Raw genomic sequence first — 23,524 nt, forward strand, 5'->3', positions numbered from 1 at the left:
GTACCTTTTTTGTCCTTTCATTTTAATTTTTTATTAGAAGATAATACTCTCAAACGCCCAAAGAAATATATATATATATATATATTTATTTATTTATTCATCATTCACGGTCCACTTGCCAACGCGTTCTGTAGTTTTTCGTCTCGGTGGGACCCACTGACCCTGCGACTGAGAAACTCTGGACCCTGTCCTCGGAACGCACAGGAAATCCGCGAATCCGGAACAAGACCGGAGCCGGTTCTCTCGCAGCCGCCGATCCCCAAACGCCGCCTCCAGCCACCCTCTCGCCGGCGACGATCCGAGGTACCTTCGTGCCCTTCGATCGCGATTCCGGCCGCTAGTTCCTGGCTTCCTTTCTTCCGTTCTCCCCTTCTCCTCCTTTCTGGATGCCAGGGCTCTTGTCCTTGTTGGGAAATTTGTGGATCTTTTTGCCGTAGCCGCGTTTATGGGCCATGCAGCTGCCTCTCTCCCAGAACATATGTTTCGATGTATTTCTGTTCTTGGATCTGGAGTTCCTTTTTGGGATTTTGGGGGTTTATTCTATTCCGGAACGATGTGCTAGGGCAAAGATGAATACTTGAGGTGCTGATTTAATGAAGAAGATTGTCTAACACAACGAATTTTACTTTGTTAGTGATTCCATTGAGGTAGTTTGGAAACCGGAATCGAGCTCATCACCATTTGATGTTCTACCTTAGTAGGTTCGTACCAGTTCTGATCAAAATATTTCGAGTTGGCGCTCAGCATGCTGAACAGATATAGTGACGAGACTGAATGAAAAGAAGAGATCGAGAAACAGAGGGAGTGAATTTAGAAAAAAGGAAAGAGAGAAAACGATATTAAACAAACAAAAAGAAAGGAAAATAAAAACTAATGCTGGCATAGCACTTTAGCTCCGGTGGCTTTGCCTTTTGTCTGATGATTCTTCTCTTTGTCGACATCAGACTATAATGGATTTTCATGATGATGAGCTTTAGAAAAGAAGCATGTATCGGTTAGTTTCATTGGTGGCATAAAAGATATGTATGATAGCGCGGTCACCGTGTTAGGATTGTAGAGATTATATCTAGTGAGTTCTCTACAACTAGAGTTGCTTCAAGTTTATGTCTTTATCCTACTACATTCATTATACATTGGTAATGAACAAACTTGGTAGTCATATACAAGATATATGAAATGTAAGGTATGAGGATAAACCTTGAAAATTAAAGATTGTAGATTCACTAGGATGGAAATAGATATATGAAATGTAATTTTAGTAGTTTTGGATATCTTGGGTTTATAATTCAATAGGATTGAGAGATTAATGAGGATATTGTTCATAGTACAAAAGCTGGGTGATTAAAGTGGGCAAAGATGTTGGAGGTTTTGTATAATCATCAGGTACTCCTTAGATTAAAACAAAAAATAGGATACTTATTATGCTAGACGTGCTTTATGTGTCCAATTGTTGGGTGGTTTCATGTACAAAAAGTTTGTGTAATTGATGTGAAGATATTATGGTGAATGACGAGGAAGGATTGAAAAAGAAATATTTTTTTTTTAACAAATAAGTCACCTTGATAGAGGATAAAATGAAGTTGATTTCAGTGGTGTGAAATGTAAAGGAAGACCTAAGAGGACTCCATTGAAACAATGAGAAGATATTTGAAATGCTCGTTATCTAACAAGATGTATTACTGAAATTGAATCACGGGAAAAGAACCATGTAGCCAACGACAACTAGTTAGGACTTTATGACTTGTTATTGTTGAATCAATCTGGCTTTCGTTCTTATGAACTACTTGATGAAGCCATGTAGATTTTCATTACATATTGTAAGATGTCCAATTTTGTTTATCTGAAATCAAATTCAATAAGATCATTGTGAAGGGGTATATTTTTAGAATGCGTTCAAATTATTTACTGTTTTAAGTATTAATGATTATAAACTATATGACCTTTTAGCTTTTCCTAAGTGATTTAGTGATGAACCTGTGTAATCTCTAAATGCAGACAAGAGCAACATCAAAAGTCAATAACTAAAACATTTAATGTAATGATTTTGAAGTAAAATAGGAAAATACATAAGCATTGTAAAAGTGAGGTAGTTTAGCAACATCAATTCCCCTATGTCATGAACTAAATATACTGCCACTGGAATCAAAGTCAATCCTAATGAATCCAAATTTTTCCCTTAATTTGCACATCATGATGGAATGGAAATTTTGCTTTGCTGCAATGTTTTCACATATTGATTTTTTCCAAATTACCTTATATCAATGTTTAATTACTTGCAAATCTTGACTTTGTTTAGCCAGAAACCACAGATCATATTGTGGTGTCTTGCTTTTGCATAGCCCTAGCCCAACTGTGGTATTCTTTAATATGAGAATCTGGAAAAAGCCCTAAATGACATGAGATGGCTGCAAGTAAGATCTGACAATCTGAATCCTCTAATAAGGTTAAATTTTGTTGGTTCTTTAGTGCATTCTTGAAGGATCAACCTCTCGGAGGTAGGCATGCTATCCATTGTGGTTCAGATGATTCAAGGTACCTTAATCTTGTCTTTTTGACTGCTCATGTCTTGTGTAACTTCACAGTATGAAATTTATAATTATTCTTAGCAACTCGTAATCATTTTTCAGTGCAGTCGATAATTGAAAAGATTTGAATTGTGTGCAGAAATATTGATCTAGTTGGAATTATTGTTTTCAACATAAGGCAGATAGGGAAGATGTACGTGTTTGGTGGTTGCAGCACAAAGAGGAAAAAGAACATTTTTGTTGCCCCCACTGTAGTTTTTACTCCTTTGCAGCCTGTGACAACCGTAAATGTTGGTGCCCATCCACCAGCAGTACAACCATTACTGCATATGTGGCCAAGTCCACTGGTCATATTGTCTCAGGCTACTCCATGGGCTGCACAACCACCTAATTCATCTATATCAGAACTTCCTTCTGTGCATATTGTTAGTCAAAAGGTGCTTGTCCTTCCATTTTTCTTGTTTGATTATCATGCGTTTCCTTATGAAGCTCCTGGAGTTATGTTTCTGTATGTGCCAAATGATTTAGGTACTTCTCTGAAAATCAGCTTTTGGAACTTCTGACCAAAAACATATCTGATACGAATATTTGACCAGAATAGCATGTTGGTGAGCAATATCTTTACCAAAAAGAAGCTTTAATCAAGAACTAAATATATCCAGTTGAATAATCTTTTAGAACTGAAAAACAAGGAAAATATATATTGAAATCAAAGCTTATTGCGAATTTCTCTTATGGAAAATTTTTATCTTCCAAATTGTGAAGTTGTTTTTTATTAATGTAATAAGAGGCGATTCTTCTCGCTAATTAAAAAAGTTTCGATTTGCAGATGTATTTGTTTAAATTGAATAGTCCTAATCCCGTAGTATGTTATGTGAACTTTGAAATAGAGGGGGATTGACTAATGCATTAAACTGTTTTCTTTTTAAAACTTCAACTTTTGTGATTTCTAAATGTGCTTTTTGTTAAACATTCATAGGGTGGTCTTTTTTTAAACTCTTGTGAGGGAAACATATAACTTTGGATGACTTCTAGTTGTCAGTGAAATGTAATTGTCTGGCAATGCAATTTTTTTTGTCTACTTTAGTTGGATTTTCTTTCAGTATACTCTTTTTTGCTACTTAATTAATTATATGAATTTTCTTTCAGTATACTCTTTTTTTACTCTGTTGATCCAAAGACAATTAATTATATGAATCAACAGGGAACAATGAGTGACATGGCAAGTGCTGATGCTACAACATTGGGAGGTAGCATGAAATGGTTACCTAGGGTTGATATGTTGTTTGACAGTGAAAGTGATGCATATGAGTTCTATAATACATATGCTGAGAATGAAGGTTTTATTGTCCGAAGATCATCGTCAACAGTATCAGCGAAGAATATTATCACTAAGAGGACATTCGTGTGCTCAAGAGAAGGCTTTCGAGAAAAGAAAAAAGGAGAGAGAGAGGTTAAGTGCCCACGAGCAGTAACCAGAATTGGTTGCCCAGCATGCATGACCATCAGGCTCACACCTACTGGGAAATATCGTGTGACAGAATTCGTACCAAACCACAACCATCAACTCGCAACAGTGGCCACCTTTGATAAATTGAGGGCCAAGAAGTTGAGACGCAATGCTCGAGTAGCAAGAGCCGGCTTGGTCGATGATACAGTGAGAATACCTGAGTTTGAAACTGAAGATGAGGCCTATGAATTCTACAGTGCATATGCTGGAAGGATGGGATTTCGTGTTCGAAAAACAAGTGCGACAGTCACCACTGAAAATGTAATGACTAGAAGGATGTTTGTTTGCTCAAGAGAAGGATTCCGTGAGCAGAAAAAAGGAGAAAAGAGAGTTAGGAAACCACGAAAAGAATTTAGAACTGGTTGTCCTGCATGTATGGTTATTAGAAGAACATCTACAGGCAAGTATCGAGTGAGTGAGTTTGTTACATTTCATAACCATCAGCTAGAATCTTCTTTATCTACTGATATCTTGACAACTGAGACTGCAGAAAATGGTTCAGATCATGTTTCGGACATGGCCAATGAATCTGCAGATGATGATGTTCCCAGTCAAGTCATAAATCATCAACATGGCACCTTGCTTCCTCTAGATAATAGAAGTTACCTACATTCCAGGCGGATGAAGGCTATTCAAGTAGGTGATGCAGGGGCTACATTGGAATATCTACAAAAGATGCAAGAAGATAACCCATCATTCTTCTATGCAATACAAGTTGACAAGTTTGATAATTTAACCAACTTCTTCTGGGCGGATGCGAAGTCCATGATGGACTTCTGTTACTTTGGTGATGTCATATGCTTTGACACAACCTACAAGGTGCTTGGTTATGGTAGGCCATTTGCATTATTTACTGGTGTTAATCACCATAAACAGACCGTTATATTTGGTGCTGCTTTGCTTTATGATGAAAGCACAGAATCTTTAAAGTGGTTGTTTGAGAGTTTCAAAACAGCAATGAGCGGAAAACAGCCCAAGACAATTTTGACAGATCGTTCTCCAGTGATTAGTGAGGCAATAACTGCAGTTTTTCCAGGTACAAACCATCGCTTCTGCGTTTGGCATATCTACACAGATGCTATTGTGCAACTTAGTCAAATATTCCATGGATCAAGAACTTTGGCATGTGATTTCAGCAGATGCCTATTTGATTGTGAAGATGAGGAAGAGTTCTTAAAAGAATGGGAAACAATGTGTGAGAAGTATGATCTCAAAGACAATAAATGGGTGGCTAAGCTATTTGAGGAAAGAGAGAAATGGGCATTGGTATATGGACGTGAAACATTTTATGTAGATATGAAAAGTGTCCAACAGAAGGAGAGCATAAGCACTGAGCTAAAGAAATATTTAGGCAATGGAAAAGAACTTCCGAGCTTTTTTGAACATTACGAGAGAATATTATCCGAGAGACGGCATGCTGAACTACAAGATGATTTTGATGCTAATCAGAGTACTCAAAAGCCACCTTCTATGCGAATGCTGAGGCAAGCTGCAAATGCTTACACTCCAGCTGCATATAGAATGTTTGAGAGGGAATTTGAATTGTACATGGATTGTATTTTGCTCAGTTGCAATGAATTTGGGACATTATCTGAATACAAGGTCATGGTTGAGGAGAAACCTAAAGATCATGTTGTGAAATGTGATTCTTTAGATAGTTCTATGTCTTGCAGTTGCAAAAAGTTTGAGTTTCTTGGGATACAATGTTGTCATGTGTTAAAAGTGCTAGATACTCAAAACATTAAAGAACTTCCACCACAGTACATATTGAAGAGGTGGAGGAAGGATGCTAAGACCAGAAATCTAAATGAAGATTTTGCTTTCCCATTTGATGGTGATCTTCAATTATCACTAGCAGATCGTTATAGTTATCTATGCCGCATTTTCAGTATAGCTGCAGCACATGCAGCAAAAACTATTGAATCATACACATTTCTTGAGAGTCATTCAGAGGCGCTGAGTAATCAGTTAGAGCAAGTTTTACATACAAGCTCGCTTGAGATGCCTGCTGTGATTTCTGCATCATGTGATCGACTACAAAATCCAGTTGACACTGTGGTTGCTGAAAGTGTGCGGTAGAACAAGATTAGTCCATTTTCTGATGGTGCAGCTCATGGTACAGATATACAAGCGCATGGTTTTATTAAAATATGTCTATTTTATATATGGTTAGCTTATTTTAACATTTAACTGCAGTGTCTGCCTCTAGTTTATCGATCTTCAATAGCTAGACTATTTATATAAGCAGGATGCTTGGTCATAACAGTTCATTCTTAAACAAGTACTTATTTTGTTCCACGGATCCTTACTGTTTGATCATATCGGACTCCATTTTTTCTGTTAATAAGACTATCATGCAGTAGTTTGTATCAACCCACTCAAGTTGTCGATGTTTACCTTTAAATTGTTCCTGTTTTACTGTGCAACAGTCATATTCTTGCGTTTGCCTATCTGAATATCTTTACACGTCTTGCGATAAAAAAGCTTGTGTTTTTAGTGAGATATTTCTTTGGATTCCATGCAGGACCTGTGTAGCTTGATGCATGTCTTGCGATAAAAAGCTTGTGTGCTTCTATTAAGACGTTTCTTTGAATTCCATGCAGGATTACTTGATTCCATACGATCCCATCTGCATAACCCCAACAATGATGAGGTTTGTTGGACATCCAAAGATGATCTGGAGTTCTGTACGGTTTCATTTTCTGCTAAGGCAATTATGTTGGATCATGTTGCACTGGATATTGGTTTGCTTTGTCATTTTATGGTCAGCAATCCTGTTTTCCATTAATGAGAGGTCATTCAATTAATGCATGCCATTGGAGAACATGAATTGGATTAGCTAAGTCGGTTTACGCATTCTAAGAATGCTAGCGGACGATGTTAAAGGTTGTGTATTGATCGATCAAACCTTTGACAGAGTAGTAGGCCTAGGATACATGTGGGTTCCTTTCTCCCTTGAAGGCTTCTTCTTCTTCTTCTTCTTCTTCTTCTTCTTCTTCTTCTTCAATTTGTATAGCTTCAGTTGCAAGGTACTTAATTCATTCCTTCATCCCACTGTGTTCTATTTGCAACATTAAAAGCAGTAACTTTATGATCAACAGATGTGTGGAATTCCATGATTTATGACTTTTCAATGATGAGTGTAGTCTATGTTTTCACCAGGATTTGGTCATCTTTTTCTCAAATATTTGAGTAGTTTGAGGCTTTAGGTGATTAGTGTTTTTATGCTACTTCAGCTGTCTTTTCAATTATTTTTCCTGTTGAACAGAACAATCTTTCTTAGTATTACTAGTTATTGTTTCAAAACAAGAAAATAACAGGTTTTTTATACCCTCAAGATTCTTCTATGATGTATAATACAGGGCACAGATGGAACAGCTAAACCTTCCATCATTGTTTGAGGTTTCATAATTACTATATAAATAACTGATTAACTAATGATTTGTTTGACTAGCATAGATTAATACATTTAATGCCATCATATTATTTAATACAAATTTAGTTTATGATTTCGTTTAATAATAATCTTTATTTATTATAAACACTGGTCATATGAGTCTTCCTTAGACATTCTACATAAATACATACATATGTATTTTAATTAAAAGGCTCATAATTTTATATATATATATATAGTAATAATCTTTCACATAATTAAGGATTTGATCATCTGATGATTGGAATTAGTATCAAATGTCATCATCAATCTATTGATGGACTTCGATCGAAGAAGACTCTATTAAATCCATCATCTCATTACCCACTAATATTTCCTATTCATCTCAATTTCAACCTATACAATCTGAATTAAGTCGTCATATATTAACAATGTTACGTCAGAGTCTCTCGGAAGCTTCCGTGCGACGAAAAGCCAAGAAGGCAAAAGCTCGTCTCTCTCTCTCTCTCTCACGCGTCTTCAGCGCGTCCGCCGTTCTGCTCCGAAGTCGAAGTGCGACATTTTGGTGGAAGAAATGAAGAAATTGTCATTCGGGAGCATCCTTTCGGCTGCTCCGATCCGAAGGGAGGAGCTTCCTTTCTCCTTCGTTTAAGTGCCATTTAGATACGAGTTTCTTTCTTGGAGGGCACTTGAAGTTGGTCCGGTCAAAAGGGGAAGAAACCTTGGGCGATCTGTGAATCTGCTTGCCAATTTGGGGCTCTTCTCTTTGGTTACACCAGAACGTTGCTCTCTGGCGTGATTCGGTCCATCTCTTGGCGCGTACTTTGTGCGTCCTCTGGATTCTTATTGAGGCTTCGAGGCTTTCCTCCTGTTTGTCGACTTGACAGTGGTGATCTCGGGTGTGATTTGATCCATTTCTTGGTTTCTCAGGTAGAAAAGGAGCCGCCTTCGGACGTTACTAGTGGGATTCGTGCCTGCTGTTTGACGTGGTTTTTTCTGATTTCGTGCGAGGGAAAGGAGCGATCTTTGATCGACTTCTGGGTTCTTACTGAGGCATTGAGTCGTGTGCAGTCCGTCGGTGCGGATCTTGTTTGTATATTATTTAAGGCGGCTACTTTCCGGTTTTAGCTTGCTGGAGTTCATCCGCTCAAGGATCAAAGGCCGCAGAAAATTGAAGGGTTCTTTCCCCTTTTTTTCTTGCGCTGATCGTGTCGCCAAAGCTAAGCTTTCTCTTTCTGGCAATCTCTAGCAACTTCATTCCGGCTCTTGGTTCTGGAGATTGGTTAGGAGCACTGTTTTCTTATTTCAAAGAAAAGGAGCCACCTTTTCGGTTAATTACTGTGATGTTCTGGGAGGACACTGGAAGATACAAATTTATCGCATGCGAAGATTAGTCTCACTTTCTAAGATCAATCAGAGAGATTATGGCTTTAATGAGGATTTTTTTGATCCCTGCATATATGGTCTTGTTTCTGGTTCTTGTGCCAAAAAGATCAATGGGGAGACAGCACCAGTTCTTCAGTTTGACTGATTCTCGTTTTCCCAATCAGGTGAGAAGGATGCTCTGATATAGCTTCCACCTTTCTTTCTTTAAGATTGTTAATGAAATTAAAATTTATAACCTAATAAAAAATAGCCTATTTTTTGGTAACTAGACTTGAAAAACCTCCATTGACGGTGTTGTAGGTTTAGTTGTTTGTGAATACTTATTCATCTTCTAGAATTCATCTGGAGGTGTGTACAGTTTCCATCAAGTTAATTTCTTGTTTCATTCTGTCTTTCAAATTCAATGCATTATGATTCTGTTGAACAAAATGGTAATTAGTTTGAAGGAAACTATGCAAATAGAATATGAATTAGCCAGATGATATGAACTATTTTCCTGCAGCTGGCCTTTGAACTAGATCAAATGTTCATATGGTTAGTAGACTTGATATGTTAATACACGAGTTTAGATTTTCGATATCTGCCTTGACATTTGCCACATTTTTTCTTGGTGGAGGATTCAAGAAGCTTCTTTTTTCAAACATAAGCTGTCTATATTGTTATGATAAAGGTGACTTAGGGTGGAAATTTTTGTCATTCCTCTTTTAAGTATGCGGTTTCTCCATGTTTGTCTGGATCGAAGAGGGGACTATACATTGTTTTGAATTTTCATTGACCCTCCTGATTTCTACCTCTGTCTCACACCATTTTTCTCCTTCCTTTCTGTTCTGCCATCCTAGGTTGTAAAGATTATCCTAGTTGATTCCCTGACTGCTCGTCTTCGCAGGTTGCTGTGACATAGATTGGACTTGTACCAAACAGTTTTTCAAAGTCTAAATTTCTGGTGCAGATTTGTTTTAGTTTTTTAAGTGTTAGTATACGGTGCCTACCAATTCGTTTAAGTTACTGCAATGCCTAACAATTCATTTAAGTTACTGCAATCATGTTGCTCGAAATAGTGAAGTGCAGTCATGGATCTTTGTGCTTTCCTCTGTGTTACAACTTCCTTGGTTGCTATAAGCGTCATTTTATCATGCTTTCTGGAAAAGTTGAAAAAACTTTACATCAGAACTGAACAAAAAGAAGAGAGCAGGAATATGAACAAACAGATAATTATGCCTTGTTGGTAGGGGCTTTCTTTATCTCTATTTGTGATTATCCTGTTCTCAATTTTATTACTTAAACCAAGCATTGTTTTTCCAATTATGGGTATACATGAAAACCATGCTGAATCTTCATGCTATATCTTCTTTTGCACTTTGGCCACATTTCACCTGGCACTAGCAATTAGCAGTTATGTTGGATTCCCTAATTTCTTGTCTTTTCTTTCTCAAGGCTGTCTATTATCATTAACTAAGCTTTTTCATGGCAATCCTTTTTAATGTCATCAATCATGATTCACTATTAAGATTAATGGGTGATGTTGACTATGGCATTAGTCTATTTTTCACACCCGGAGTTATCTTGAATCTTAACAAAATCTCTATAGTTTTGACATGTATGTCCTTATGAGGCATGTAGATGCACAACAAAAGGTCATCATGTGGGCATAGTTTACATGAATATAAACACAAATACTGTTAAGGGGTGTGTGGTGTATGTACAAATTATGAGCTTTGGTGGTATAATACAGAAAGGTTTCGATATTGTTCCCCTACATATTCTTTCTATATGTGGCAACAGTTTCTTTTTAGAACATCAAAATTCAAATGAAAAGTCAGTTTGTGCTCGAACCTAACGGAGGCAATTATACATTCTAAAATTGCATAATCTGTCTTTGTCATACTTGTCCTATAATTCTTCCCTGTTCTATGATTCATCAATACATTAGTACTCAGATCATACTTGGTATAGCTCCATAGTAAACATTGATGTTGATAGATGCAGCAATTTCAGGTGCAAAAGATGTTGCTTGATTGTGATCTACATCTGAAAGATATAATAGAAATTAAGAAAAATTTAGACTTCTCCGTGTTGGACAGCATGGTCAAGGATTCCAGACAAATCTATGTAAAAAAAGGATCACATACGGAAGACAATGGAGACAAAGTTGCTGCTTCCCTGTCTCCACAGCTTGAGCACTTGTTTCTTGAATGTTTGAGTAAACAGAACCACCCAGCTCATGATCCAGGAGAGGTGAATAATCTGAGAAATTGGTACCATTATCTTGAGCAGTTACTTGGATGGTATCCTCATTCAAGGAGGTATCTGGCTGATCAACCAGCCCATGCACCTGCACCAGCACCAGTTATTTCCTCTGCCCACGCTTCATCTCCATCTCCAAATCTTTCGTCTGGCTCTCCAGCATATGGTCCAGCACCTTCCTCTATCCCAGATCCTCCTCCAATTCATGCTCCTCCCAGCAGATTCTTTCCACCACTATATGACTATATGAGCCCAGACACAACTCCAACTTCACCACCAAAGAATAAAGAGGACAGGAACAAAACAATTATTGTTGCAGTTGTTTTAAGCACAGTAGGCACATGTTTTATTGCAGCAATTCTCTTTATTCTATATAATAAATGTTGTAGAGACAAAGTTTATTCAGGTAACAGCATAAGGGATGATAGGCCACTTCTAAATTTGAGTTCGAGTGACTTCTCTGGTATGAAAGTTTTATTTGTTTGTTCCCTATAGTATGAGCTTAAATTCTAGATGCTGACTTTGTAATGTGTTTCCAGGGTCTTCACAAAACCCTTTTGGCATGGCAAATTTAAGTGAGAAGAAACAGTTGGGGGCTTTTTCTCTTAAAGCTCAACCAATTCATGCTGGTAATGCTTCATCTATGAATGTTGGCTCAGCTGAAATTCCACCATCCAAATTACACTCAGGACTTTCCAATTCATCAATAGAGCTTTCTAGTGCACCTACCATTGGATCAGCAGAGGAACCTACTTCTCCACCTCCTCCTCCACAGCCTTCACTACCTCCACGACCTCCGCCACCTCCACCACCTTCACTACCTCCACAACCTCCGCCACCTCCTCCTCCACAGCCTTCACTACCTCCACGACCTCCACCACCTTCACTACCTCCACAACCTCCGCTACCTCCACCACCACCTGTAATGACTCCTGCGGTTCCAAAGGCTGCTCCTTCTGCTCCTGCTCCACCCCCTCCCAGACCCAAAAAAATACCTGGTGCACCCCCTCCACCTGCACTGAAAGCTACTTTCCCTCCTCGTCCACCACAATCAAACCCAAGTTCATCAAGTGTACCTCAGCCTTCTTTCCTTGGGCCAAAACACCCTGTATCTAGTGATGATGCACCAAAAACCAAGCTCAAACCATTTTTTTGGGATAAAGTCCTTGCAGACCCTGACCGGTCTATGGTGTGGAATCAGATTAAGTCAGGCTCATTCCAGTAAGCTCCTTTGTATCTGATCTTTTGGATCATTTTCATAGTCTTATACTGTAAATAATAACTTTTGTTTTTAGATTTGATGAGGAGATGATTGAAAGTTTGTTTGGTTACACTTCTGCTAATAAACCCAAAAATGATGGAAAGGAGTCTTCATCAAAGAGTCCTGCTCAACATGTTCATATTCTTGATGCCAAGAAGTCCCATAATTTGGCAATTTCATTGAAGGCACTGAATGTGAAAATAGAAGAAGTTTGTGATGCTCTTATGGAAGGTTAGTTTTTCCCTTGTATATTCAGGGACTTGCTTTATGAAACAAATTCTATTAGTATTGGTATCAGAAAAAGAATCATGTCAGCGAATTTTTCATGATGTCTCAAACTTAATTTCATTTCCTTTTGTGATTGATTCCTAACCTATTTGTTGTTAGCGGTTGTAATTGGATTTCTATGAGACAATTAAGCACCCCGAATCACAATATTATCTCAATGAACCATTTGACAGAAGTATATGCTTTTGTTACTCGGTCATCAGGGTTCGAGCTGCAGATAAACCACCCTGCTTTTGGGGAGAAGGCTGCTTATGCCAACCCTTCCCAGACCATGCTTTGGTGACATCTTTCTATATCGAATCACCCTTTCTTTTGTGATTCTGTTAAGTTGTATTGCACCTTGTGGAACAGTATTACTCGCTAGGAAATATTGGATAAAGTCCATGAAAAAGAAAATGTTAAAAAAGGGTGTTTTAAGATACTCTTGTACATAATGCATACATGTCTCTTGTTATAATGATTTTCCAAATCTTGGATTTTGTTGTATCTTCTCTTTTACCTTTCTGGTGAGATAGCTCACTTGCATGGAGATTATTATTCATATGACAGTGTGCAAACTTTGTTTCTTTCATTTCATGCCAACTTATTATGTCTGATACTTTTTGTATTATTTTCTAAACTAAACAAGACTTGGTACGAATCCTTTAAATTCAGTGCTATTTTTTAATTTGTGCATTATGATAGTTTATATTAATTTTCTGAACAAGGAAATGAGCTTCCAGTGGAGTTACTCCAAACGTTGCTTAAGATGGCTCCTACATCTGATGAAGAGATGAGGCTTCGGTTGTATACTGGTGATATTTCTGAACTTGGCTCAGCAGAACAGTTCTTGAAGGCATTATTGGATATTCCTTTTGCTTTTCAACGCCTAGATGTGCTTCTTTTCATGGCTTCTCTGCCAGAAGAAGCAACAAGTGCCAAGGAGTCATTCTCAACACTAGAGGTAAGATCTGATCTAGCATTCATTTTTTTAATCTTGGCTTCTTTTGTTATCTTTAGTCATTAAACTAGTTGAAGGCTGCATTAAAACATCTTCACTTCAACTGAAATGTAGAAGTAGATGTATTTATTCTTGTACCTTGTCATGAATATTTTGATGATTCCCAAAACTTGTAGGATACTTCAATATATGTTAGGGCATGCAGATGACCCTTATCTGGTATTATAGAAGGAAAATACCACTTAAAACTCAATGGATAATTCATGGACCAACATTTCATGTTTTGAACCATAAAACTACATCATCTACTCATCTATAAACTTATTAACATATAGAATACATGTCAGGCACAAGTAGACCAATTTTGAGAAGTCCTCCAAGCATATGCTGGATACTGACAAAACATATGTATTTAAGTTCTTTCATTTACTATGGATGTGAATGGCATCCTTAATGTTATTTATAATTTCTGTAGTAATTCTGATGGGAAAGTTGTTTTGTCTTGAGTTATATATCGTGGTAATCATATGTTGTCTAACATGTACCATTTTTCATTCTTGTATTCTCTTATATATTTATAGCAATGAGGTAACATTGTAGCTGGTACTTGCCATGCCAACAACATGCATTTTCATATTTTTCCAAAATTTGCCATATTGACATGTCAATGTGATATTGTCCTTTTATGCCATGCCCATGTTTCACAGCAAACCATTCTAACATCCCTGTCAGTTTTTCATGGTTGTCCTTGTCAGCAAAGAAAGATTCCAACCATGATAATTTGACAGGAGATTGAATTTTACCATTTTACTAGTACAATGCTTTATGTTATCTTTTCATCAGCGAGGTTCATGGTCGTCACAAACTTGAAAATATTTTTCTCAAGGCACTGTATTTTATGATGATTGCTATCTTCATAATGGATATCCTTTATTTCTTATACCATAGGAAGTACAGCTTTTACAAAACTAGTTATAGACATGGATGTTTGTGATTTACATGTTCTTTTTCGACATTATTCTTATCAGGTGGCCTGTGGAGAGCTAAAAAATAGCCGGCTATTCTTGAAGCTATTAGAAGCAGTTCTTAAAACTGGCAATCGCATGAATGATGGTACCTTCCGTGGGGGGGCACAAGCATTCAAGCTTGATACGCTCTTGAAGTTGGCTGATGTCAAAGGAACAGATGGGAAGACAACATTGTTGCATTTTGTTGTCCAAGAGATAATTCGATCCGAAGGTGTGCGAGCTGTACGTATGGCCAGGGAACAAAGTGGGAGCATCTCTAGTGTGAATTCTGATGATCTTACTGATGATTCACTCCATGAATCTGAAGACTACTTCCGTAAGCTTGGTCTCAAAGTTGTTTCAGGTCTTGGAGACGAACTTCTAAACGTCAAGAAAGCAGCATGTCTGGATGCCGATGCGTTGACAACTTTGGTGGCAAATCTTGGACAGAGGTTGGTGAAAACAAAGGAATTCTTAAATACAAGCATGAAAAGTCACGAGGAAAGTGGGTTTCGTCACTCGCTTAAACATTTCGTGGAACAAGCTGAAACTCAAATAACTTTCCTATTGGAGGAAGAAAAGAGAATAAGGTCATTGGTAAAGAAAACCACCAACTTTTTCCATGGAAATGCAGGGAAGGATGAGGGGTTGAGATTGTTCGTGATTGTGCGGGACTTCCTTGTGATGTTAGATAAGGCCTGCAAAGAAGTGAGAGAGGCACCAAGAAAAGTGACGCAAACACGCAAAAACAGAGAAATATCGTCATCATCAACAGTACCAGATCCACAGCAGCTGCTCTTTCCAGCGATAAGGGATCGGCGAGTTGACAGTTCCAGCTCAGATGATGAGAGCTGACTTTAGCTAAAACAGGTAATGTTTCACTTTTGCTAATTAGCTATTATTTTCCTAGTTGGCAATTGATGGGGATACTTCCTTGCTTGGCTGCTCAAAAGTTGACGACAGTACAAAGGATTTACTAGATGTGATGAGCCTAAAGCATAGAGGAAAACCTATGATTGGAACTGATATTACGGTTTGAGTCACAGGAACAACCTTTATGCTTGTGTGTATATTGATCAACCCTGAGATCGATGAATCATCGACAAGGGGTCCTCAAGCACTCACTGGATAGTAGTTTGTTCAGAAATGATCATGTTTTCTTTAGCAACCAAGCTTAGCTGACTCAAAAAAATTTTATTGTAGCTACAATTACCAGCTAAGCTGAACTGACCCTTGAAATTTTGATTTGTAGCTGCAATTCAATGAAGCTAGTGTTTATGGTTTAGTTTATCCTAGCACTAAAAGTCATTATTACTGACAGTACCCAACACAATGGATGTGTAGTTCTCATTTTTCTCGTGTTGTTGCCACAGGGCTCATATGGTGCTGGAAGCTACATATTGAAAACCCAGTTGTAATCGACTTGCTGTAATCACTAGAAAGCTGAGTTCTTGGAAGCTTGAATTAGGGTGCGCCATGGCATCAATGGAATGATACAACACACTCAGATTTGGGTCCTCGCCATTTGCATCAGGAAATTAGATTAGCCTTGTTTTCTTTGTGGCAGTTGATAATGCGTAGAAAAGCTTCAGCATAGTGACTTTTGAATCATGAGTTCAATTCTTTCATTATACATCATCTCTTGGAAGCTAAAAAAGAGTACTTTTTGAAGAGGAGAAAATATCATCGATTCTCAAAGACAAATCAAAATATCTTTGAGCACCACAAAACATTCCTCCAGCAGATGGTATTCTCCACTGTGACAGATTAATCCAAACATGGCCTAACATTTCCTTTGGCTTGAGCAGTAGCTTTGGCATCCAAACATCATTTAGCCAGATTCGTAGACCACCGAGACAAGATACATGATGGTACTAAGAACGTAACATTCATGTTTGGATTAATACAATCCAAGAAACTAACATCATTCCTCCAGCAATCTCATTCAAACAGCACATGTTCTTAATACAAGAAAGTTTATAGAGATAAGCCATCAAAGATGGGTTCTACTTAAGAGTGTCACTGGATGGACCACAAGAAACATGCAACAAGAAGAAAGCTAGTTGGGCAATGGTAACATATCCTTGATGGAAGGCTGAGAGAGCCCAATGTGCTACGCACTACTCAAAAACCATGAATCTTAATATGCTCCTTCTTCACAATTCCAGCCTGCACCATACAAATCAAGAAAGTTTTATCACCTTTCACCACCAGATCTCTCTCCTAATCACCACAAAAGTAAATTAGGAAGTGCCAAGACATAAATGCAGTACCTGAACTAAGAAGCTGGAAACATTCTTCCTCTGATCACCTTGAAGTTGAATGACCTTGAAAAAGGAATCATTTCATTAGTAGTCAATACGACCACTAGCAACACTATATCAAGTTAAAAGATCGGTCTTTCCCTCCTCTTTCGACATATCTAAAAAAGACGGTAAAACAATACCTGCCCCAACTCTGGGTCTTGGACCACAGTACCATTACAGCAGAATTCCTTTTTCAGATCCTTCAAGATCTTATTGTAGCTGAATTCTTTCTTTAATCCTTGCACAGTAGTCAGACTCTTCCTGCCGTTCCGCTGTTGTATGCGGATGTGCACATAATCCTTTGTGCCAGCACCAGAGTCCTCAGCATTAGCATCAGCAAAGGGATCTACGGTAGAAGAGACAATATGGTTATTTGTCTAAAGTTAGGCCATCGCAAAACACCTAATAACGTAGAAAATTGCATAGAATGAGATTTTTTTGACACACCAAAAGCGGTTGGGATCTGGACGTTGAGATCAGACATGAACACTGGGACTATCGAAGGGGATTGCCGAAAACGATTTGCTGGCTTCGAGAGCTGGAGTCAAATTCCAGAACCATGCAATACAAGTCGACGTTAAGAGCAGAATTCCATACGACATTTGTACAGCACACAAGTAGTACCCAAGATGGTTAAAAAAAAAACGTTGATCACAATTCTCAATGCTTGGAAGGGATGACCAAATCATATTAACAACAGTGGCAGGAACAAATTAAATCAGAACAGTTACACGTAGCATATGACTAGCAACAAAATTAAAGCATCCAGGCATTGTTATCATAAACAGGGGCAGACTGTGACATACAAATATGAGTTTACTATGTCATGAGGCATATTTGAAGGCAGCAGGGGGGCCATGCAACCAACCTGGAACAATTGAAGTCCACAGATTCTGTGAACCAGCGTTACATGCTAAAGGAGTTAAATATATGCAATTGCTTTATTAGGCTTTGTGCAGTTTCTTCTGAAATGGTGAAAGAACCATCATCAAACCTTTTTTGAGGCTCAGTAACAGAAATACCAATTCAAGAAAAGATTCAACTAAAACAACCAAATCAACCACACAATGGTGAAGGTTGAACTCTGTATACAAAGGGTTAGTGTCACCTTTTCGAGTTAAAAACACATGAACAGATAGTAATTTGCAGAACAAAAGGCAACAGCATACACCCCCTCTTATTCTAAGACAACCAAGTCAGATCCATCCTATTTAGTTGACATATTGAACATCAAGTAACATCATCTTGATTGCTCAATTGTTCTGTGCACATCCTACATCATCGTGAAGGACACAACTTATATACACCCCCCTTGTTCTAAGACAATCAAGTCAGATCCATCCTATTTAGTTGACATATTGGACATACAAACATTAAGCAACATCATCTTGATTGCTCAATTGTTCTATACACATCCTACATCATCACGAAGGAAGCATCTTATATACACCAATAGTTGTTACCTAAGAAAAAAATCCCTAAATTGCTCAAGTTGATGCGACATACTGCAGATCCACAACCAACGATTCCTAAATTGCTAACTCATAGCACGTTCGCAACCTATTTCAGACTCAACATGCTGCAAAGAGCAGGAAAAAAAAATCCCTTTTTTCTTTAAATTTCCTTCTGCAAGGGTAGATGCCAGAAAGAGGAAAAGAGCATACAGAACAAAGATCGTATCTTCGTCCTCAAGTCAAGCTTCTACGATTTCCCGGCGGACAAGAAAGAACCCCATGAGAGGAGGCAGATTCAACACAACAGATGCCAGAAGATAAAATTCAAGAAAAAGAAGAAGCAAAAGGCCAAGAAAAAGATTTATCTTTAGCCAAAAGAAGCATATAGAACCACATATTCATCGCATCAATTTTGATGTACAAAGATAGGAGAAATCTTCGCTTACCTCGCTGAGGACCAGATGAATCGACCCTCGCTGGAGATCACACGCGATGACAACACCTTCCTCCACCGTCTTCGCTATTTATAGGGAAGCAAAAGAAATCGAGATCGAGAGATGTGCAGACGCATCGAATCAGATTTCGATCGATTCGGTAACTCGGCACCGCGTGAAGGCTACGGCAAGCTGTTATGCGAGACGCCCGCATAAGGGTCTCGGTGCTAAAGCGGTGATCGGGCATCATCACGAATCACGAAGTGCAACGGACGGGCAGGATGTCACGTGGCGGTGCGGGGACGATGTCCGCATAGAAGCTTTTCCTTCGATGGTGGCTTCTGGCCGTGGATTCTGATTCCAACGGATGTGATCGTCTTATCATGTCGGCATCTATATATATATATATATATATATATATATATATATATAGATTTCCTTCTTTATATTATTCGGCCTTGCACGGCACGCAATGCGGCCGACGGGCCCCACGAGTTGGCGTTCTCGTGGCGCAGTGTGCTCGGCCGTTGACCACTATCGTTTTAGTATTTAAGTATATTAAAGGAAGAATATTTACTTTTAGATATTATATTGAAATGATAAGTCTAATTGACACATCCTCATTTTCTAATTGACATATTAAGTGTCGCAATGGAATATTAACATATTAATTTTTATTCCTTCTTACGCTCTTTAATGTGTTTTATGATAAGAGTTTAGCATAAATATACATCTTGTAAACTTAATAATTATTACTTCTATAAAGAATGGATAGAGAGTGCTCCGTATGTCTTCGTCCAACATGAATACATTCTTGGATGATTATAGTATATTAAATATAATATTTTGATACTCTTATTTTAAGTGATACATCCATTAGAGATATTTTTGAACGTCTTGATACTTTACTCGATTATGAGTCTTATGACACATTATAAACGAGAAGATACTTTGATTGATTATGACATATTGGGTGCCTGGATGTTTATGTGAGGAAATGCTTCTACCAATTATAACACATTGGAACTTAAATACTTATGTCCTTATTATGTCATGAATGGATGGTACCTATGATACCTTACCTTAATGGAGGCATTACATGTGAAGAGTTGCTTTGTTTGGTTATGACGTATTGGGTGCCATGATATAATATACATGTGTTCAAGATGAATGCATTAAACATAATAATATGTTTTGTTGGCACATGGAATATTCTAGACTTCATGTTTATGTTCTGAATAGACACACATTGTCTCGTTTATTATGCATTGTGCTTTTTTATGATTCATAGTCAACCTGCAGTGTCCCTTTTCAAAGGGTAAATTAACAATCAACAATATTACTAGAACAACACTTTATCAAGCCTGCAAGAATGTAGAAGAAGAAACCAGCATCATCTCTTTGCACCTTGTTATAGCTATGACGCAATTTAATGAAACAATTTCGATAGAGCAGAGTAATTAGATGCTAAACCGATACATGTCCAGCAACAAAGGATTACAACTCCATCACCAAATGTTCGTTCATAAAAGCTATCACCAAAATAGTCGAAAATTTCATAGCCGAAACTACCTATAGGTTCCCCATTGTTCCTAAGAGAAAATTATTGTGATGTTAAGTGAAGGATTGATCAGACATGAAGACATCTGACAGAATCCTCAGCAGGACCCCACTAACAAACAGCAGCAGCGGGTCGACTAAGCCCTCTTCTTCCTGGATGACGAGGCATGAGACGTAGAAGTGGCACGTCGAGGTCGATAGAAGAGTCCGCGCAAAATTGCTAAAAGGGCAAAAACCCCAAAAGGAAAATAAATTTGAAGCAGCTGCTCCGATGCTTTGCCTGAACCCAGAAGCTCCGCCATTATAGCAGCCTGAAATATGTTTGATTTCAGCATTATCGATGAGCAGGGTACAATGACAGGAACAGGTTTAAACCAAATTACAGGATATATAAAGTTGTCTCTGTTATCAGATACAAACATCAACGGTAGCCTACTATAACCTGACGTCGTTACAGCTGATGCGACTAGTTCATGTATGTTGGTCAATGGCTGTGACCAAAGATGATAAAAGATTTTCTTAATCCCTGTAAACAAGTATCAAAAGAAATGATATGCCAACTTCTTGTACTTATCTAGATTCACCAAAGAGCAGGATACAAATTAGCAGAGGTTCCCTTTTTATGGGACATGAAGAAGGTTCACCGGAGAGTTATAGACAAGTTAATATGACGACAAGAAAAGAAGCCAACACTTACAACTCAATTGCTTGCTAGAATCCTAGTGGACCCTGAAACTACAGCCAGCACCAGCCCTCAAAGATATAGTCAATCTGCTAAACTTCGATGCCAACATACTGCAATTTAGTGAAACGCTTGGAGAGGTATGTCATTACCTCTTGTAACAATTTGTACCCGAGTTCACTATTGCTTCATCCATATCTTTGACCTCCAATCCATTAAATTTCTTCTTTGACACATTTGCTTCTATTTTGTAAAAGCATAACCTTCCTCATTTTATTTACAATCAATATAAAATTCTGCTCAAGGAATAAAAGAAATATGGTTCTACATCACCCCTATTAAAATGTTCCGCATCAAGTACACAATATATTAAAGAAAAAAAAAGGACTGCTTTAGCATAGGATCTCATACCTTTAGAATACGAGAAAAAAACTCCCACCAATCAGAAAAGAGAGTTTAAAAGGAAATTGCAAACAAACGAAAACCAGAAAAGATAGCTTCTATTGGTGAAGGAAATTAAAAAGATCCTTGCATTGTTGAAAAAATAAATTAAACAATAGGACTATCCTAAAATATAACATAAAAAGGTACAAGTCATACATGTAACAAAAGCATTAGACTTATCACATCATATATCACTTTATACTTAACTAACAATAACACCTTCAGCTGTCATTTCCAACAATTGAGTTTTCTGAATCATCATTAATGCAAGATTATATTTGGCAAAAAGAAGGTCATATATGAACCATTCACGAGAAGCATTTATGACAAAAGCTCGTTATGATGCTGTTTTCCAGTGATTAATTCTTCCCATTGCTTGAAAAAGTTCCATTTTATCCACTCACTAGATCAAGCTTCATTTGGCTAGCAAGAGTTGCGTGATTGGTGTATCAACTTCAACAATAAAAATCCAACTATCAAGCCACCAACTCGGACAACCTCTTCGATTTAAGTCAGAATCAAACTCAGATTGCTTTGGTTGGCTCCCTAGTCATTTAATCAAGCTCAATTCAAAAACAAAACCTTTTATTCTTTCTTGAAAAAGAAGATGGAAGATCGACGTCCTTATATTGGCAACACCATTGGGATTGCTCTATCATGGACCGAAACTAAGATCTAACAGCAAACCACAAGCTAAGAATGAGAAGAAAAAAGAACTGATGGATCCAAAAATAAAAATGAAACCTTTTCAAGCAACAACAAACGAAAAAGAAATCCGAAAGAGATGCGATGCTTAGATGGAGGGGGAGATACCATAGAGGTGGCAGTGGAGACGCCGGCCATGAGGGAGGTGGTGGAGACCCAGGGGCGACGGGCGAGGATGCCGTAGACATTGGCTAAGGAAAGGGGCCAGACGAAGGCGATTTCGACCCACACGAGGCCGGTGAAGAAGTGAGGCTTCTCGGTCACCAGATAGTCGCCGAAAACCTCGCCATACCACTGCTTCAGCTCCACCAGCGGCGCCGGGTAGAGCCACCCGGGGAGGCAGATCTGGGCGACGATCAGCGGCACCGCCACCGCCACCACACAGGAGAAGAGCACCACCACGACGTTGACGAGCCCCGAGACGAATCCCATTCTTCTCTCTCTGGTCTGAGCAACAGAAGACCTCCGAGGAAAGAAGGGGAAAAGGGCACATGTATGTGTAAACCACTCAAACTAGCATGGCTAACTGCCGCGACGGGGCGGTGCCACGTACGCCGTGTTTCTTAGCATGGGCCCCTATTGCCTGTAAACAGGCATGACTGTGAAGACTAGAAATAGAATATAACTTACTCTACCACCACCAAACAGGGCATTTGGTCTAGTGGTATGATTCTCGCTTTGGGTGCGAGAGGTCCCGAGTTCGATTCTCGGAATGCCCCTATTATTTTTTTTCATATTTTCAATTTTAGATACAGTAAACCCCTTTATATATAATAAGTTGGAAACTCGGGCCTGATAGGCTAACTGGCCTATCAACTTCGTTTGGTCTAAACCCCAAGATAACATCGAAATCTTGAAATTCTAGTATAATAAGATCTACTAGCAAATCATGACCTTTAATAGTAATAACACAGTTTCTATATATCTGATCAACTGTCAAAGAGTTTCCAGCCGCCTACCTGCTCTCGGCAGGAATATAATCTCACACTGGTCATATCCATTTCGGGATGAAATAACATATTTAAAACATCTCTTTCAAAAATCATCAATATCAAATAATATAAATTAACCCTCAATTGACTTGAACTCTAGTTTAATCGATTCAATTTAGGTTAAACTAACTTGAATAAGTCAATCAATTCGGAATCACCCTGAATTGATCAAGACTAATCAAGTTTAGTTTAATTCAATCAATATTTGGGCTCAAGTTCAACAATAATATTGGGCTAGATTGAGCCAGTCCATCTACTGGTCATGTGCATTATACATGATTGAGCATGCATTACATAAAACTGCTCCAGCCTTAGCCCATGGACTAGTCATAGCATATACCCATTAACAACATATATGAAAACATAATAATGCATTAAAAGATAGATGA

The 23,524-nt window shown here is 38.2% G+C and overlaps 4 protein-coding genes and 1 non-coding gene across 10 annotated transcripts; 3 read left to right on the forward strand and 2 right to left on the reverse strand.

Moving 5' to 3' along the window:
- The first annotated feature begins 129 nt into the window (after positions 1–129).
- On the forward strand, positions 130–7,196 carry LOC135637080 (protein FAR1-RELATED SEQUENCE 5-like). Of its 2 annotated transcripts, XM_065149461.1 has the most exons (5): positions 130–303; positions 2,467–2,532; positions 2,665–2,962; positions 3,730–6,151; positions 6,639–7,196. In XM_065149461.1, the coding sequence occupies exons 3-4, from the start codon at positions 2,717–2,719 to the stop codon at positions 6,112–6,114; spliced, it is 2,631 nt and encodes an 876-aa protein (XP_065005533.1). In that variant the 5' UTR covers positions 130–303; positions 2,467–2,532; positions 2,665–2,716; the 3' UTR covers positions 6,115–6,151; positions 6,639–7,196. The 2 variants fall into 2 exon arrangements, with proteins under 2 accessions (XP_065005533.1, XP_065005534.1); XM_065149462.1 differs by lacking the exon at positions 2,467–2,532.
- Positions 7,197–7,916: 720 nt separating this feature from the next.
- On the forward strand, positions 7,917–16,730 carry LOC135581076 (formin-like protein 5). 5 transcript variants are annotated; one of them, XM_065146123.1, is made up of 8 exons: positions 7,917–8,362; positions 8,450–8,982; positions 10,799–11,525; positions 11,602–12,283; positions 12,358–12,554; positions 13,319–13,554; positions 14,580–15,428; positions 15,932–16,730. In XM_065146123.1, the coding sequence occupies exons 2-7, from the start codon at positions 8,857–8,859 to the stop codon at positions 15,411–15,413; spliced, it is 2,802 nt and encodes a 933-aa protein (XP_065002195.1). In that variant the 5' UTR covers positions 7,917–8,362; positions 8,450–8,856; the 3' UTR covers positions 15,414–15,428; positions 15,932–16,730. The 5 variants fall into 5 exon arrangements, with proteins under 5 accessions (XP_065002195.1, XP_065002194.1, XP_065002193.1 ...); XM_065146122.1 differs by having other exon boundaries at positions 7,917–8,258; positions 8,363–8,982; XM_065146121.1 differs by having other exon boundaries at positions 7,917–8,982.
- On the reverse strand, positions 16,425–18,916 carry LOC103982549 (protein translation factor SUI1 homolog 2). The gene is made up of 5 exons (XM_009399509.3): positions 18,765–18,916; positions 17,312–17,402; positions 17,005–17,210; positions 16,832–16,885; positions 16,425–16,727 (listed from the first exon to the last, which is right to left on the reverse strand). The coding sequence occupies exons 2-5, from the start codon at positions 17,346–17,348 to the stop codon at positions 16,683–16,685; spliced, it is 342 nt and encodes a 113-aa protein (XP_009397784.1). The 5' UTR covers positions 17,349–17,402; positions 18,765–18,916; the 3' UTR covers positions 16,425–16,682.
- Positions 18,917–20,127: 1,211 nt separating this feature from the next.
- Positions 20,128–22,612, reverse strand: LOC135634719 (uncharacterized). The gene is made up of 2 exons (XM_065145261.1): positions 22,252–22,612; positions 20,128–20,623 (listed from the first exon to the last, which is right to left on the reverse strand). Exons 1-2 carry the CDS (start codon positions 22,573–22,575, stop codon positions 20,450–20,452), a joined length of 498 nt encoding a protein of 165 aa, XP_065001333.1. The 5' UTR covers positions 22,576–22,612; the 3' UTR covers positions 20,128–20,449.
- Positions 22,613–22,790: 178 nt separating this feature from the next.
- On the forward strand, positions 22,791–22,862 carry TRNAP-UGG (transfer RNA proline (anticodon UGG)). Its single transcript has one exon. It is a non-coding gene; the product is annotated as a tRNA-Pro (tRNA).
- Positions 22,863–23,524: the final 662 nt, after the last annotated feature.

This window comes from Musa acuminata, chromosome BXJ3-4 (assembly GCF_036884655.1).
Source record: "Musa acuminata AAA Group cultivar baxijiao chromosome BXJ3-4, Cavendish_Baxijiao_AAA, whole genome shotgun sequence".
In the NCBI taxonomy this organism is placed as follows: domain Eukaryota; kingdom Viridiplantae; phylum Streptophyta; class Magnoliopsida; order Zingiberales; family Musaceae; genus Musa; species Musa acuminata.

Bases quoted from the DNA above. Each gene is read 5' to 3' on its own strand.
- LOC135637080 (XM_065149461.1), top strand. From the start codon at position 2,717: ATGTACGTGTTTGGTGGTTGCAGCACAAAGAGGAAAAAGAACATTTTT. The intron at 2,963-3,729 runs GTGCTTGTCCTT...ATGAATCAACAG, and splicing joins TGCATATTGTTAGTCAAAAG to GGAACAATGAGTGACATGGC.
- LOC135581076 (XM_065146121.1), top strand. From the start codon at position 8,857: ATGGCTTTAATGAGGATTTTTTTGATCCCTGCATATATGGTCTTGTTT. The intron at 8,983-10,798 runs GTGAGAAGGATG...TGATGTTGATAG, and splicing joins ATTCTCGTTTTCCCAATCAG to ATGCAGCAATTTCAGGTGCA. The intron at 12,284-12,357 runs GTAAGCTCCTTT...TTTTGTTTTTAG, and splicing joins ATTAAGTCAGGCTCATTCCA to ATTTGATGAGGAGATGATTG.
- LOC103982549 (XM_009399509.3), bottom strand. From the start codon at position 17,348: ATGTCTGATCTCAACGTCCAGATCCCAACCGCTTTTG. The intron at 17,211-17,311 runs GTGTGTCAAAAA...CTTCTACCGTAG, and splicing joins CCAGATCCCAACCGCTTTTG to ATCCCTTTGCTGATGCTAAT. The intron at 16,886-17,004 runs GTATTGTTTTAC...TCCTTTTTCAAG, and splicing joins AAGACCCAGAGTTGGGGCAG to GTCATTCAACTTCAAGGTGA.
- LOC135634719 (XM_065145261.1), bottom strand. From the start codon at position 22,575: ATGGGATTCGTCTCGGGGCTCGTCAACGTCGTGGTGGTGCTCTTCTCC. The intron at 20,624-22,251 runs GTATCTCCCCCT...AACATATTTCAG, and splicing joins TCTCCACTGCCACCTCTATG to GCTGCTATAATGGCGGAGCT.